The sequence below is a fragment of the Microcebus murinus genome, chromosome 2, assembly GCF_040939455.1.
Source record: "Microcebus murinus isolate Inina chromosome 2, M.murinus_Inina_mat1.0, whole genome shotgun sequence".
In the NCBI taxonomy this organism is placed as follows: domain Eukaryota; kingdom Metazoa; phylum Chordata; class Mammalia; order Primates; family Cheirogaleidae; genus Microcebus; species Microcebus murinus.
Window position 1 is genome coordinate 17,434,333 of NC_134105.1, and position 15,117 is coordinate 17,449,449.

At 53.8% G+C, this 15,117-nt stretch overlaps 1 protein-coding gene across 2 annotated transcripts in view; it reads left to right on the forward strand.

Moving 5' to 3' along the window:
• MAN1C1 (mannosidase alpha class 1C member 1) overlaps positions 1 to 3,724 on the forward strand; it is a 134,238-nt gene extending 130,514 nt beyond the window's left edge. Inside the window, exons 10-12 of one of the 2 annotated variants that reach the window (XM_075995317.1) lie at positions 721 to 893; positions 1,934 to 2,064; positions 2,963 to 3,073. In XM_075995317.1, the coding sequence (XP_075851432.1) occupies positions 721 to 893; positions 1,934 to 2,053 (293 nt within the window). In that variant the 3' untranslated portion in view covers positions 2,054 to 2,064; positions 2,963 to 3,073. Of the gene's footprint in view, positions 1 to 720; positions 894 to 1,933; positions 2,065 to 2,962 lie in introns of both variants that reach the window. The other variant, XM_075995315.1, reaches the window with a different exon arrangement.
• Positions 3,725 to 15,117: the final 11,393 nt, after the last annotated feature.

The window sequence follows — 15,117 nt, forward strand, 5'->3', positions numbered from 1 at the left end:
CCCTTGAAATCATAAGTAGTGGCTGCAGTGGTGGTTATAATCGTGGTCGTGCAGAAAACGAGAACGGCAGCAAATTGTCCAAAGACCAATATAGCAATGACAACAACAAAATCAAGACCTCATAGGGCGGGCCTTCTTTATTCAGTGCTTTCCTGGGCAAGTCTTCCCTTCATCTCCTCCTCAGCAGGTTCCCAGACTGTGAGCTCTGGAAGGCTGAGTCTGGGAGGTTAGAAGCAATTCTCTAACAAAAGGGGTCTGTGGAGAAGCATCATTGCACATTAGCGTAAAGGATCTGATAAGTCCTGTAGACATGAGACCATATCACTTTGTTTAACCCACTGTTCCCCAAACATTTAAACCCGAAACCCTTGGCTGAGTTCTGGCTAACCTCTTGCAAAGCTAATGTCTCAAAATATTCAATTGCGGACCATTGCTCAAACTTCTGTCTTCCTAGACTGATGAGTAGCTCGTTTGCATTCCCAGAGCCCAAAACTGCAAAATTCTCAAGGCCTCAAGGGTCTTGCTTTGGCCAGCCCAGGCCAAGAGAGAAGAAGCTGTGCGTCTGCCCGCACAGCCTCACGGGGCAGTGCCAGCAGGGCCTGCCCCATCCTGACACATCACTAACCATCGCCCTGGCCGAGGGTTCCAGGCAACTGAAATCTTTCCTACAGCAGGAGGCGGAAGGTCTGACCCGGGCCTTCTGGTTGGCTGTCCCCCCAGATACCAAACTCGGGCCCGAGGCCTTCTGGTTCAACTCCGGCAGAGAGGCAGTGGCCACCCACCTGAGTGAGAGCTACTACATCCTCCGGCCCGAGGTGGTGGAGAGCTACATGTACCTGTGGCGGCAGACCCACGACCCCATCTACAGGGAGTGGGGCTGGGAAGTGGTGATGGTGAGTGGCCCGGAGCACGGGTGGCCCAGCTCCCCTGGGGACGCACAGACAGGGTCCCAAACCCCCTCGCTCGGGTAAGGTTCAGGGTGCCGAGGGTTCCAGCTGGGTTCTAAGTGCCATGGTCTTGGGGCTAGCGCCCAAGACTCAGCAAACAGAGGGGGTCAGAGGCTGGGCAGCTGCCTAGAGCACCGTGTGGCCACCACTGTCCCCGCTTTCCTGACCTGGAGCCTTCATAAATCACTTGGGATTTCTCCTCTCAAATGCCAGCAGCTCACCCTCACCTCCCACTTCTTCGCAGCAGTGCCCCCACCGCACGGTCCCCACTAGCCCTCACCGCCCACCCTCCCCTCAGCCGCCAACACCTCACCAGAAATCTCATGGCCGTTTTGGGGGTAGGTGTCAAAGGCAGGTGCGGGGATTCCAGAAGGTTCCTTGATGGATGCTGAGCCTGCTCTGGGCAGCACAGGCTGTCCTGGGAGCCACACGCCCAGAGCACCACGCCCGGCAGGGCCCGGGGCCGCTCAGATCATTGGCGAGGCTGTTGGCCAGAGTCTGCCCGCTTCCCTGAGGCCCCGGTTCTTAGCCTTCCAAGGCCAGGTGTTTCGTACCCCTGTGCTGAGCCCACACACCCTTCAGTGGGTAAAAATTGCATTTACATACAAAGGGCAGACAGCTGGCGGCCCACGTGCCTTGGGCCCAGGATCCAAGTCTTAGAGAATCCCTTGGTGTGCTGAGCCGTTCCCCAAGTCCCAGGCCGAGAGGCTCACCTGTGGCCTTCCCTGACCTCGGTCCCCCACTTAGAGGCTTCCTAAGTCCAAACCAGGCAAAGCACAAAGGCAGCCCAGCAGGACTGAGTTCTCGGAGTTGGGTGGAGGGACAGGGTGGCTGAGCCCGGAAGGAACAGTTGGCCTCTGCTCCCACAAACTCAGGGTCCCCAGCCTCGGGGTCAGGGGGACTGTCTGCTCTGGAGCTCTGGCCCGCTGGGCAGGCTCGAGTCTTGGGGGCGTCTCCCCCCCTAAGGTGGCCTGCCTTTCCCTCAGGCCCTGGAGAAGCACTGTCGGACAGAGGCGGGTTTCTCCGGGATCCAAGACGTGTACAACAGCACCCCCAACCACGACAACAAGCAGCAGAGCTTCTTTCTAGCGGAGACGCTAAAGTGAGTTGGCACCTGGTCAGTGTTCTTCCCAGAGGGCGATGTGGGCTTTTCCTAGGTGCGGGGGATGGGGGCGTGCGGGTCAGCGGTCCCTCCCCTCCCCCACAGCCAGGTTCTGCGGTCACAGGACAGGAGCCCAAGAGGGACAGAGGGCTTGGGATCCAGAGGGCTACACCCCAGGGCTGAGCCTTGGGCCGGCCGGTGTCGCCACTCAGGGAGCGAGGCTGGGCTGGAATCCAGCCCCCTTGAGCGTGAACTGTGTGAGCGTGCCGGTTACGTAAGTTCTGTGCAACTGTGTCTCGTCTGTAAAATGGGAACCGTGGTAACTGTGGTGGTTTCCCTCCTGTGGCCTTGGCAGCGTTGCTGCTGCATCCCTCCCTCGCTTTCTTGGGGTGGGAGTTGGCTACCCCACTTTCTTGCTGTTCCCCCAAGCAAGCCCTTTGTGCTTTAACCCTTTAGGATGGGTTGGAATGGTCAGGACTGAAAAAAAATCTCCATGGCCTGGACACTGGTGTGCTGGAGTCGCAGCTCCCTGTTCGTGTTAGCGCCCTAACACGCACGTCACAGGGGGTCTCCTGGGCGGAGCGCGGCAGGTGCAGTGCTCAGGCCGCTCTGCAGGGAGGGAGAACGTAGCCCCGGGCAGGGCTCTCACATGGGGCCAGGCAGGTGAAGCAGTAAGAGGACGGACACTTGGGGCAGAGCCAGGTGAAACTAGGTCCCTCTGACCCCAAAGCTCAAGGCCATCCACAGCGTCCTTCCCCAGGACTAGCCCTCCGAGCAGTCTTGGGGTCTCAGGCCCCCGACTTCAGCTGCAGGCCCACCACAGAGGCCCTGAGAAGTGTTCCCCGTGGTCCACCCTTCTTCCCCAGGGCACTGACAGGCTGTGTCTTGCTTCCCTGCCCTGCCCGGGGCACAGGTATCTCTATCTTCTGTTCTCTGAAGATGACGTGCTCTCCCTGGAAGACTGGGTGTTCAACACTGAGGCCCACCCGCTCCCGGTGAACCACTCAGACAGCTCCGGCAGGACATAGGACAGGCAGACCCCGTCTCCCCCCGCTCCCGGGGCCACCACAGGGATGCCTTTGCCCTTTCGGGATTTGGGACTGTTCTCAAAGGGATTGGGAACGCAGGCCCCATCTCGGGCAGCCCCCGAGCAGATGTGTCAGACAAGCAACTTCTTTTCCTCTGTGAGGAGTCAGGACTTGGAGACGCAGCGACGTCAGACAAGGGCCACGGCCACACCAGGCCCAGACATCCCTTGTGTGGAGAATTTCTATGAAGCCCACTCACTTGCCATTCCAGGGCCGAAGCACCGGAGGTTTGCATATCTACCCACATGTCTGATTTGCTTCCTTTTAGTTTTGGGGTTTTTGTTTTTGCTTGATTTTGTCTTTTCTCTACGGTTGAGTTTTATCACAATTATAGTTTTCAAAATCATGTGCTTTCTAAAACAGTGTCACCCTGATACACACACACAAAATCTTAACCCCGTTATCTATATTTTAAATGCCTTTTGCCCCACATTTACTCCATGTCCAACTATGTGTCATTTACTTTATAATTTGAGGAGGGGTTCCCCTTTGATTTGGGCCTAAGTGTTACAAATCACTAGTGCTATTTTCATTATTGTAATGGAGAAATCTGTGAACCAGAATAAAAGAGTTTATTGAATAAGAAATATGATTGGGCTCATTGCACACCCGTGACTCCTGGGGAAACCATTGCAATGTTATCATCAGAAAGAATCATCAACCCACAGTTGAGTTAAGGTATAATTTAGTAAACAATTTCAACTTCTATTACCTTCCCTTAAATTGGTCCTAACCTATTCAGGAAGCCCGAGGCCAGTCCTTCAGGTGGACTTGGGTTGAGGTTTGGAAGAGGCCCTGGAGCAGCAACTGCCTGAGGTCGTACACCCAGCCACCCCGGCTGCGTGCGCATCTGCTCGGTCAGTCAGCAGATTCTTGGTAAGTGCCTGTAACGGACCAGACCCCCGGCTGGAGGCAGGGCCACAGCTGAGCGTGGGACAAGCAGGAGCCTGCAGTCAGTGGGGGGAGACAGGTCGTAAGTAAACTGACAGGTAAGTGCCGCGGCTACACGTTGTAGGAAATGCCATAAAACAGACAAACGGGGCTGAGAAGGGAGTGGCCAGGGCCCGCCTCAGGGGGTCAGGGAGGGCCTGTCTGGGAAGGTGACCTTCAAGCTAAGACCTAGGAGGTAAGAAGTAGCAGCAGGAAGAGTGTCCAGCAGGAGGCCGCGCCTGCACGATGTGGCCCCCTTGCCCCCCCTGCAGGGCCCACCGCCTGCTTCCCCAGGACACGGAGGCCGTGTGCGGAGCGAGGGGTTCAGGCCCCAGCACTGATGCAGGAGCTTCTCCCCTCAGCCCCGTGTGTCTGCAGCTCGTCCACACAGCTGAAGCCCTTCCCTGTGCTCAGCTGCTGCGTTTTGGCTCTGTTCCTAAACCTTAGTAGCTCCTGAGACTCTGGGCCAGGCAACCAGCTTTGAATCCCTGCTGTGTGCATGCAAGCAGGTCACCTCACCTCTCTGGGCTCTTTTCCACCAGCAGAGGGAGAACCTCGGCCTCACAGGTTGCTGTGAGAACAAGTGGGTGCTACTGGTGCCCTGGGTGCAGGGAGTGCGTCCTCCTTGTTCTGGAGACTCAGACACCCCCAGAATGTTCTTGAGCAGAGGTGTTGGCGAGCAGCCCCATGGCAGGAACTGTGGTGTTCAGTAAACAAGTCACCGCACTCTTGATGGGCAGCATGAAAGTGTGTTCCCACGACCCACATGCACTCACTTAAAAAAATAAAACCAGCAAAACTCACTACACAAGCATCATAGAAAGATCAGGAAGTAAAGATAAGCAGAAAGAAAAATCATTTGCCATCCTGCCCTCCAGAATGAGTAGTTCTATTTTCTTCCAGGCCTTTTTCTGTGAATATATAGAGTATATATATTTTGCAAACACAGTATTAATATCATGTCATATATACTGTTTTCTTATAATCGGCTTTTGCACTTAACTATATGTTGTGAACCTCTTTCGGCGTCAACAAACACACTCTTACCGCTGTGCCTGCTTGGGCCATGTTGCATGTGTGCTTTGTTGATCTCAGCTGCCGTGCCTGGGCACTTGGAGCTTGTGTCCATTTGGGATCTTAATTACAAATACTAGAAACCAACTCTGTCAACTTCAGCAGCAACCACAACAAAAAGAATTTATTGAATTTATTGTGTGAGCAGCCAGACCTCGAGAAAGACTAGAAAGGACTCGGCCAGGCATGCTGCTAGAACCGGGGCTCAGCCCCGCTAGGCAGCCCCGTCAGGATGGCTGGATCCAGATGTTTCCAGATCCTACTGGGTCTCCTTTCCATTTGGCCCAGCCTGGGTCATGTGCCCACCTTAGCCGAGGGCAGGACCCGGCATCTGGACTGACAGACCCACCAAGACCCGTGCAAGGGACGACCGGCTGCTCCAGGGAGGAAAAAATGAGGTTTGTTACCAAAATAAGGGACCTGCAGGCTGGATAGGCAAAAACAGCAGGACTGTTTACAGTTAGCTTTGATTTTTTTCAGTATTATAGAGTTATAAAAAGCATACTTAACCATTCCTCCTTTCTCCCTTGTTCAATATTTCCTTAGAATCAGCTCCTAGAATGTCTCTCCGTCTCAAAGCCACTTTACAGTTCCCTGTGGCCCCAGGCTACCCCGCTGGGCCCATGTCGCTGTCCCCATGTCTCTGTCCCCCTCCCCTCCCGCTCCCCAGCATTCCCATCCTCTGCTTTATTGCTAGGAGGAAATTGTAAAGATGAATATTTTAAAATTTATCCTCCAAGAGGGCCCTTGCAGGTGGAAAAATATCATCCTTTTGGCAACTTAACTCCATTCCAGGGATAAAAATAAGTAAGACCCAAGGTAGGCTGAGAGGAGACAGGCATTAACGGATGAGTCATCCTCACTGAAGGGAGGAGAGTTCAGCAAGCCACAGAAGCTGAACCCCGAACTTCCCCCCCAAAGCAGCCTCCCCTTCCCCAGCTGGGGGTCGGAGTGCAGCTGCCAGGCTTCTCTTAAGCCTCATCCTCCCCCTCGCTGAGGATGGAGCCACCTTTTGCACCTGTTTCCTTCATAGATGGGCGCTATGCAGCTCCTTCCCACAAAGCTTCCTCAACACCTGGCTCCAGGCACGGAGACCTGCGGAACATCACGCCCCAGAGAAGGGGCAGACGGGGTCCTTTCTGAGGTGCCGCCCTTTAAATGATTGTGTTTGTTCAGATCGGCCAAAGGCACTGGGAAGGAAAGCAAAAGTGGAAACTGATTTAAGGGCGGCATCCCTGAGATCTGGGATGTTATTCTCAGTTCTGTTCACCTTGCTTTGGGGAGGGTAACCCCGTTGTGGTTTGAGGAGGTGCTGGAGCTGGAGGATGGGCCAGTTTCCTCCCCCACAACCCCCTCCTGGGGGGGGGGGGTCTGTCCTGGGAAGGATGGTCATTGATCACGTGGCACGGAGACGCTCAGCTCTCTGTGACTAATGCTTCATCATGCACTGGGGGGTGTGGGGTGGGGGGTGATGCTATTTTTTGGATCTGAAAATATCTGTTTGGTTTCCTATATTTGGAGCAGTATTTTGTTCTTGCTCAGCCTGTCTCTTAAGTCAGAGCTTCTCAAACTTGAATGTGCACAGGAATCACCTGGGGATCTTGTTAAAATACAGGTTCGTATTCAGTGGATCTGGCATGGAGCCCGAGATTCCACTTTTCTAACAAGCTCCCAGGAGATGCTGATGCTGCCGGTCCTTGGGCCACATGCTGAAGAGGGAGGCCTCCGCTAGTGGCCGCTCCTCTGGCTTCTCCCTTTTATTTGCATCCCTGGAGCTATAACTGCTCCAGAGTGACATTGAGGGTCACAGGTGTCGGGATGGCATCTATGGGTGCCTTGACTGCAGAGGGCCTATCTTGAAACAGGTGTGTCTGTCACTTGTGTCAGTGGCTCCCCCTCCTCCAGGGACAGTCCCCCTCCTCCAGGACAGTCAGGATAAGACAGGAGCAGGCTGCTGCTGGCTTAGCACAGTGCTGTCCAGTAGGGCGGCCACATGTGGCTCTTGAGCACTTAATGTGTGGCAAGTGCAACAGAGGAACTGAATTTTAAATTTTATTTCATTTTAATTAAATTTAAATAGCCATATATGGTTACTGGCTGCTGGGATTTTTCTGTTTGTTGTTTTTTTGTTTGTTTGTTTTTTGAGACAGGGTCTCACTCTTTCACCCAGGCTGAAGTGCAGAGGCCCTGATCATAGCTCACTATAACCTCAGACTCCTGGGCTCAAGAGATCCTCCTGCTTCAGCCTCCCGAGAGGTTAGAACCACAGGCATGCCACCACACCCAGCTAATTTTTTAAATTTTTTGTAAAGATGGGGTCTCACTGTGTTGCCCAGGTTGGTCTCAAACTCCTGGGCTCAAGCAATCTTCCTAGCTTGGCCTCCCCAAGTGTTGAGATTACAGGCATGAGCCACCGTGCCCAGCCCTGGCTGCTGTTTTGAACAGCACAGAATTAGAGCTTAGAGAATGAGTACCCTGCTCATACCTCACCAGACCCTCCACCACCTGTATCATTACAAAACTAATCTTAGCACAAAACATATTGTTTGGGGACTCAAAGATTCCCTTGAACATACCTGGTTATTTTTATACTCATTCCAGCCTCTGTTTTCAGCACAAGCCTCAAGTTTTTGTTTTGTTTTTTCTCTCTCACTGTTTATCAGCAGGTAGGTGTGCATTAGGTCAGGTGGAAGGCCAGAGGGGCAGAGTGGCGCCTCCGAAATCAGATGAACCCGTCCTGCCCTTTCCCTGGGCTGTGTGGCCTTGAGCAAGCCCCTTAACCTCTCTGAGCCTCTGCTCCTCCATCCCTGGAAAGGGAGAGTGGTTTCAAGGGTTGAGCACCCCTCCATGTAGGAACTCAATACATAGTAGCGATGATTGTTATTGTTCCTATGTAAACCTCTTTGTAAACTATAAAACCTTGCACAAATGTGAGGCAAAATACTGCTGTCAAAAATTTTTCTTTTTAAACAAAATGCTCTGAAACTTGGAGGAAACTGCATCAACCAGGCCCAGGAGACAAACCAAACTCTCCAAGCAATAAATCTGGACGCTTTCTGCTTTTCCCATCGAGCGAGCGTGTTGCCGTTAGCCCTGCAACCACGGAATTGGGATAAAGATTTGTTGATTGTCTGAGGTCTTCCAGCGACCAGCCTGTTGGGGGGGGAGACACTTGGGTAGGGCCAAGGGCTGAAGGGAGACGCTGAGAGCCTGCCCAGGAATCTGGCAGAGGCACCTCTACTTTGGGGGATAGTTGAGGTCCAGTTCGTTTTTCCTCTTCACGGATTCCCTGGTAAATCCTACAACTTTAGCGGGGGCAGGAAATTATAGCGCCCCCATTTACAGAGGAGGGAACTAAGGCTTCAAGAAGTTTGCTCAGGTCATACAGCTGTTCCTGACTTCTGGACAGCCCCATGGAGGCCTGCCCAGGACTCCCTGCCATGCCTAATACCCTCCTTCTCCCCTACCCTCGTGTAGCTGACCCAAAGTCCAGGGTGACCATCTGCTCATGACATTTGCTCATGACAGTTTAGTTTTAACCTGTTGTTCCAGCATAATAATTAATAGTATCCCCTTTTAATAATGAAAAATGCCCCATTTGGACAATAAATTATATGCCCACCCCCACCCCCCAGTCTAAGTAAAAACAATGATAACTGAGATGTTTTTCCCAGAAGCCTTCAGTGCTCTGGGGAATGGAAAAACCCAACCTGGAAAAACATGCAAATATCTCAGAGATTTGTTTCCTTTAGAAGCCAAGCTGGAAACTCCCATGTTCTCACACATCTCCATGCCTTTCCATGTGCTGTGCCTCCTGCCTAGACTCTGCCCCCAGGTAAGCTTACCGAAGTCCTCTTCACTCCTGCAGGCTGGCCCTCAATGTCACCTCCTCCAGGAAGCCTTCCCTGACTCCTTCCTGCCCCTCCCTTGACACAGGCTTAAAAATGCCTTTTACCTAGCCTGGGCAACATCATGAGACCCCCCATGTCTGCAAAAACTAAAAAAAAATTAGCCAGGCATGATGCCGTGCCTGTAGTCCCAGCTACTCGGGAGGCTGAGGCAGGAAGATTGCTTGAGCTCAGGAATTCCAGGCTGCAGTGAGCTATGATCATACCGCTGAGTCCAGCCTTGGCGACAGAGCAAGTCCTTGTCTCCAAACAACAACAGAAAATGCCTTTTACCTGGGCTCCTACCAGACTTGGGGCCAACCCAGGTTTGCATGAGCCTCCCCTCCACAGACTGAAGGCTCTTGGTCAGTTGGAACCTTGTCTTCTCACCTTTGTGTCCTCAACACGTTAGAGACAGAAATAAATATCTGTGCTGAGGACTTGGGGATTAACCGCACAGCAGCCCCCTCCAAGTTGCAGCCAGTAGAGAGTGGACACAAGGGACCAGGCGGGCAAAGTGATTACTGGTTTTATTGCAGCTTCTCTGTGGGCTGTCCTGGTCTGGTCTGTGGGCTGACTGAAGATTCCAGAAAGTGTGGGAGGGTATGGAGGGGAGTTCTTTCCACTAACAGACAGGAAGGTCCCAGAGAGATGCAGTACACGTAGTCAAGCGGCCCTTTTCTCGGAGCAGTGACTCCGTTTCCCCTGGCTAATGCCATGGGACTGTCTGGACTCGCCCAGTTTACCAATCACGCGTCCCCGCCTTCCCATGGAGAAAGCGGGGAGACAGGCCAGACCCACTTGTGGCTCTCCAAGTGGGCAATGACATCTCCCCAGTCCAGGGGCTGGGATGCAGTGTAGAAGAAAAGGGGTCACACACTCATGCACACACACACACACCCACTCACACATGCAAACACACACACCCACGATTGCACACTCACACCTTAATTTTCCTCTCTCTGCCTCTAGATTTCTTGGCCAACCCTGCATCCACCTGGGGGTGTGGCTGTCTCTCTCGGGGACCAGCCACACGCCCAGACCATCCTGTCCTGACTCTCAGGAGGCCTGTCACCAGCCAGTCACTATCCCTTGGGAGTTGCCCTGAGAGCTGGGGTGGGAAGCTCTGCTCTGGCCCACACGGAATGACTCAGAACCGGGCAATCATGACACCAGCGGTTCTCAGAGTGTGGAACCCACAGCCCCAGCAGCCCCCGGGCGCTTGTTGGAAATGCAAATTCTCGAGTCCCACAGGAGACCTGCTGCGTCAGCAGCTCTGGGACAGCCCTGCAGTCTGTGCCTTTGACAAGCCCTGCAGGTGACTCTGATGCCGCAGTCGGTAACTGACGCCCTGGGCCACCTCCCCAGCCACCCAGCCCACACGGCGGCCACTCCCCGGGCCTGCTGCCTACCGCAGGGACTCCAGCCGCCCCCTCGGCTGGCTCGCCAGGTGTTCTGCAACGGACCAGATAAGAAAGGAAAACTGCCCCACTTTTGAACAATAGGAACACTCTCCACTCAAAAAAAATTTTTTAAATATGCAGTTAAATCTTCACAATGAAAGCTGAAATCCAAAGAAACTGGCATCTAAACCCTTCCTCCCTCCATTTTCATTCTGCTCAATCTTGACCAGGGTCTCCTGGGGTAACAGAGCCCCTCGCATGCCGGCGTTCCTGCAGCTGCCTCCTGGGCCATCTCCTGCGTCACTGGTGTAGCCCTTTCACCTCCTCCCCTGGCGAATTAACCCGACCCCACGTCCCCAGAGCACCCTGCTCTTCCACAGTCTCACTGGATAGGATGCGAAGAATCCTGGCACCAGCCTGAGGGTAGAAACTACAAGCAGACTCATTCCCTCCGGCAGTTGTCTCAGCAAAACGGTGCTCCCGGAACCCGTATAATCCAGACCCATGATGTCCTCGCCAGCCAGGGACCAGAGCAGAGGCAGAGCGTGAGCGGGTGGAGAAAGGAGAAGATGCGGGCCTCAGCTGTCCCAGGGGGCCGCTTCTCAAGAGAGTGGCCTTAGGGATGCTTCCGTGTCCTCTTGCACAATTTACACAATTCCAACTGTGGCTTTTCCCAGTCTTAGGACCTGCATGGGCCACCTTCTCCAGGTGCCAAGTCCACATGTTTGTAATATCTAGGTCCTCTTTGCACCCAGGCGCTGGTGCCCTGGACTGTGAGCCCTGTCTGGGGTCCCAGCCTCTGACCCATGAGCAGGGGACCCCTTGTGTGTAACGAGTCCGTGACTCACTAGACTGTCTGTTGCTCTTCTCTGTGCATTTCTTTGTTTAGCAAGTTCTTGAGCTTGTGCTATGGGCTCATTGCTGCTGCCCAGCCACTGTTCTGGAATCCTCCAGCCTTTGTAACTCAACAAGTCACCATTTACCATCTCTTCCCAGCCAGGCAGTGGGTGAGGCGCCAACGCTGCAGCGGCGAAGGAGGACGACAAGAGTCCTGCCCCGTGGGCTCCCAGGCTAGTGCAGGGTGGGTGGCCAGGACCGGAAATGCAGCACGTCAGCAAGACGAGTCTGGGGGTGCCACGGTGGGGGACAGATGACAGTGCCTAGAGGAGTTCAGGAAATAGGGAGGTCAGAGATGGCCCCCAGTGGGCTGACATTTGTGACAGTCTGTGGGAAGAGCCTTCCAGGCAGAGGGAACAGTGAGTGCAAAGGCTCAGAGGTAGGGAAGGGTTGGTGCCTCTGAGGAACAGGAAGGCAGTGGGCAGCGGAGGACGGGAAGGGGACAGGGCTCCTTCCCGCAGTGCTTGCCAGGCTGGGGTCAGAGCGTGCTGTGGTTTGAATGTCCCCTCCCAAACCCATGTTGAAATGTAATTGACATTGGACGGTATTACGAAGTGTGACCTGGGCTGTTAAGAGGTGATTAGGCCATGAGGGCCCGGCCCCGTGAATGGGTTGATGTCGTTGTCGCAGAAGAGGGTTGGCATAAAAGCCAGTTTGGCCCTCTCTTGTCCACTCACTCCCCGACACGCGCTTGCCCTTCTGTCTTTGGCCACGGCAGGACCACACAGCCCAAAGCCCTCACCCTGACCTTGGACTTCTCCGCCTCTAGCACTGTAAGGAATAAATTTCTTTTCTTTATAAATGACCCCGTCCGTGGCATTCAGCTATAGCAACACAAAACAGACTAAGACCAAATTTAATTTTAATCTGGGAGTAGCAAGAAGCTGGGAAGGGGTTAGAGCAGGGCAGGCGATGACCCACTTTGCATTTCGGAACGTTTCCTCTGCCTTCTGAGTGGAGAGACCCAGGAATTCTCTGTCCCCTCACATCCGTCTCAGTAGAAAACCATTCTCGGATTCCCACGCGGACGCTTCTGAAACCCGAGGCCCCAGAGCGCAGGGAGGACCGAGTGCCCTCTGCCTGGCTCCTCCGACTGGGCCTCGCCTCGGCTTTTGTTCTCAGGTTTTGAGGAGCCAGGAGACTTCAAGGGCGCCGGGGGGCCTTTCCTCTGACCCTTCTGCCTGTAGCTACGGGTGGAGCCTCGGCCTCCCGCCCTCTGCGGCCCCGCTCCTTTCAAGCCGGCCCAACTGTGCTTTTAAAACCTGGAAGCTGCCTCCTGACGGCCCTTCCCTTTCTCGAGCGCGCGAGAGCCAAGGCTGTTTACGGGGTCCAGGGCCTTCTTTACTTTCCCCCTTGGAACCTTCTGGATTTGTGGCGGGTGTGAAGGCAATGAGTTCTGGGTCCACTGAAAGCAAATACTGATCAAACATTCTGTTCTGTCACCGCTACCCTCCCCCATGGGCAAGTCCAACCAGGAGACAGTTGTCCATGAGTGTCTCCCCCTGGCCTGGTCCTCCCTAAGCCCGCCCTGCCGTGCCCCCTTCTGCTGTGTCGTTCTCTGTGTGCTTCCGGTGGGGTGCTGAGGGCCTGGCCCTCTCTCACACAGTTCCCACCTATGATCCCCTTGTGGCCTGGACACCCTCCTGTCCAAAGCTCACCGGATCACCAAGGGGACACCCCAACAGCCTTGACTGCCACCACCCACTGGTGTCATGGACCTCAGCTCCCTGAGATCTTGCCTCTGCCTCTGTTAAATCTCTCTGGGCACCTGGATCCCAGTGGTGCTGTCATAGCTCACTGTAATCTCGAACTCCTAGGCTCAAGTGATCCTCCTGCCTCAGCCTTCTGAGTACCAGGGACTATAGACACAGGGTACCATACCAAGCTAATTTTTAAATTTTTTTGTAGAGATGGGGTCTCACTATGCTGCCCAGGCTGGTCTCGATTTCTTGGCCTGCTCAAGTGATGGTCCCGCCTCAGCCTCTAAAGTGCCAGGATTACAGGTGTGAGCCACTGTGCCCAGCCCATGAAGCTCTCTTCCACTCATTCATGGTTAAAACCTCTAAAGTGTACAGCTCAGATCAGAGTTTAAGAAATAAAGCATTTCAGAGACATGTCCCTCCCTTGTGTGGGTGACCAGCTTATCCCGGTTTTGACTTTCCTGCTTTTAGCACCGAGTATCCCACACTCTAGGAGCCCCATCAGCCCTCAGCAGGCAGGATGGCTGATGGCCCTGGCCCCAGCCCCAGTTCAAGACAAGAGGAGCAGAATTCAGGGCAGTTCATCCAGCACCATCTGCCTGGGCCTAGCACTGACCATTTGAAGGTCCCCAAATGTCAAACTCATTTTTTCTAGCTCGTGTGGAACTCGGCTGTCTTTGCATCCACGGAGGAGCTTGTAAAGATGCCCCTCTCTCCCCCAACCGGCTGGGGTTGGCCCTGGGTGCTGGTCTGGTGCAAAGGCCCCAGGCGACCAGTGGGCAGCCAGGCGAGATGACCCAGGGCCTCTGCACCACAATGCCAAGAATAAAGCTGGCCATTTGGGCCGAAGCCCAGGGGCATTTCCTGACCCCAGGAAACAAATCTCTCCGCCAGCCTGGGCAGTATGCATGCCAAGCCAAGCCTGTCACGACCTCGAAAATTAATCTATTTTCTGGCTAATCACAGCCGCAGCCCCATGCCTGTGAATCCAGCCAAAGCGCTCAACACCCCAAGGCACAGTGGCATCTGTGGCCCACAGGCCAAAGGCTTCTTCTCTTCGCTCCTTTGATGATCTCATTGAATCCTGTGGCTTTAAATGTCATTTTTAGGCTGGCAACTCCCAAATTTATAGCCCATGCCCTACCTTCCCCTTAGCTCACAGCTCCAGACCCACGCACGCAGCTGCCTCCTTCACACGGCGCTGTCTCAACCCGCATCTCAACCCACCATGCTGCCTCGTGTCAGGACAGGCCACTAGCGACCCGAGGTCCAGCCCAGAGCTGACGCTGTGCTTCTCACCATCCTCCTCTGACCCACCCGCAAGTCCTGCCTCTGGCCCCGTCCATCCCCACCGCCTCCAACCTCTCTCCACCCCCACGAACCCCCAGCCCCTGTCCCCTTAGGCCTGGGAGGCCCCACTAGCCTCCTGCCTCCCTCCTTCCTCTCTCACTGCCCTAAGTCTATTCTCTGCCCAGAAACCAGAAAGGTTTTTAAAACAAACACCAAACATCTTTACAGGGATATCATTTATATGCTATAAAATCCACCCATTTAAAAGATGTACGATTCATATTTTTTTGGTATATTCACAGAGTTGTGCAACCATCATCATAGGCTAATTTTAGAACATTTCTCACCCCAGAAAGAATACTCACAGCCATTAGCAGTCGCTCCCTCCCTCCACAGCCCCGGGCAGCCGCCGGTCTACTTTCTGCCTCTCTGGACATTTCACATAAATAGAATCACGTGGTCTTCATGTCTGGCTTCTGTCACTCAGCATAAGGGTTCTAAGGCTTATCCCGACTGTAGCAAGTGTCCAAGCATCAGTCCTTTCTATGGCCAACTAATATCTTTTGCGTGGATACAGCATATTTTGTTTTTCCATTCATCACTGGAGATTTTGGTTTTTTCTGCTCTGGGGCTATCAGAAAGGTTTTTTTTTAAAAAAAAAACAAAAACAAAAACAAGTCATTGGCCGGTGAGAAGGTAGTGAGTTATCTCACTTGATTGTTCACAGTCAGTTACGGATTGAACTCCTTGTTCTACTACTTTCCCCCCTTCTCGCTACTGCTCTTGACTAGTCAAAAAA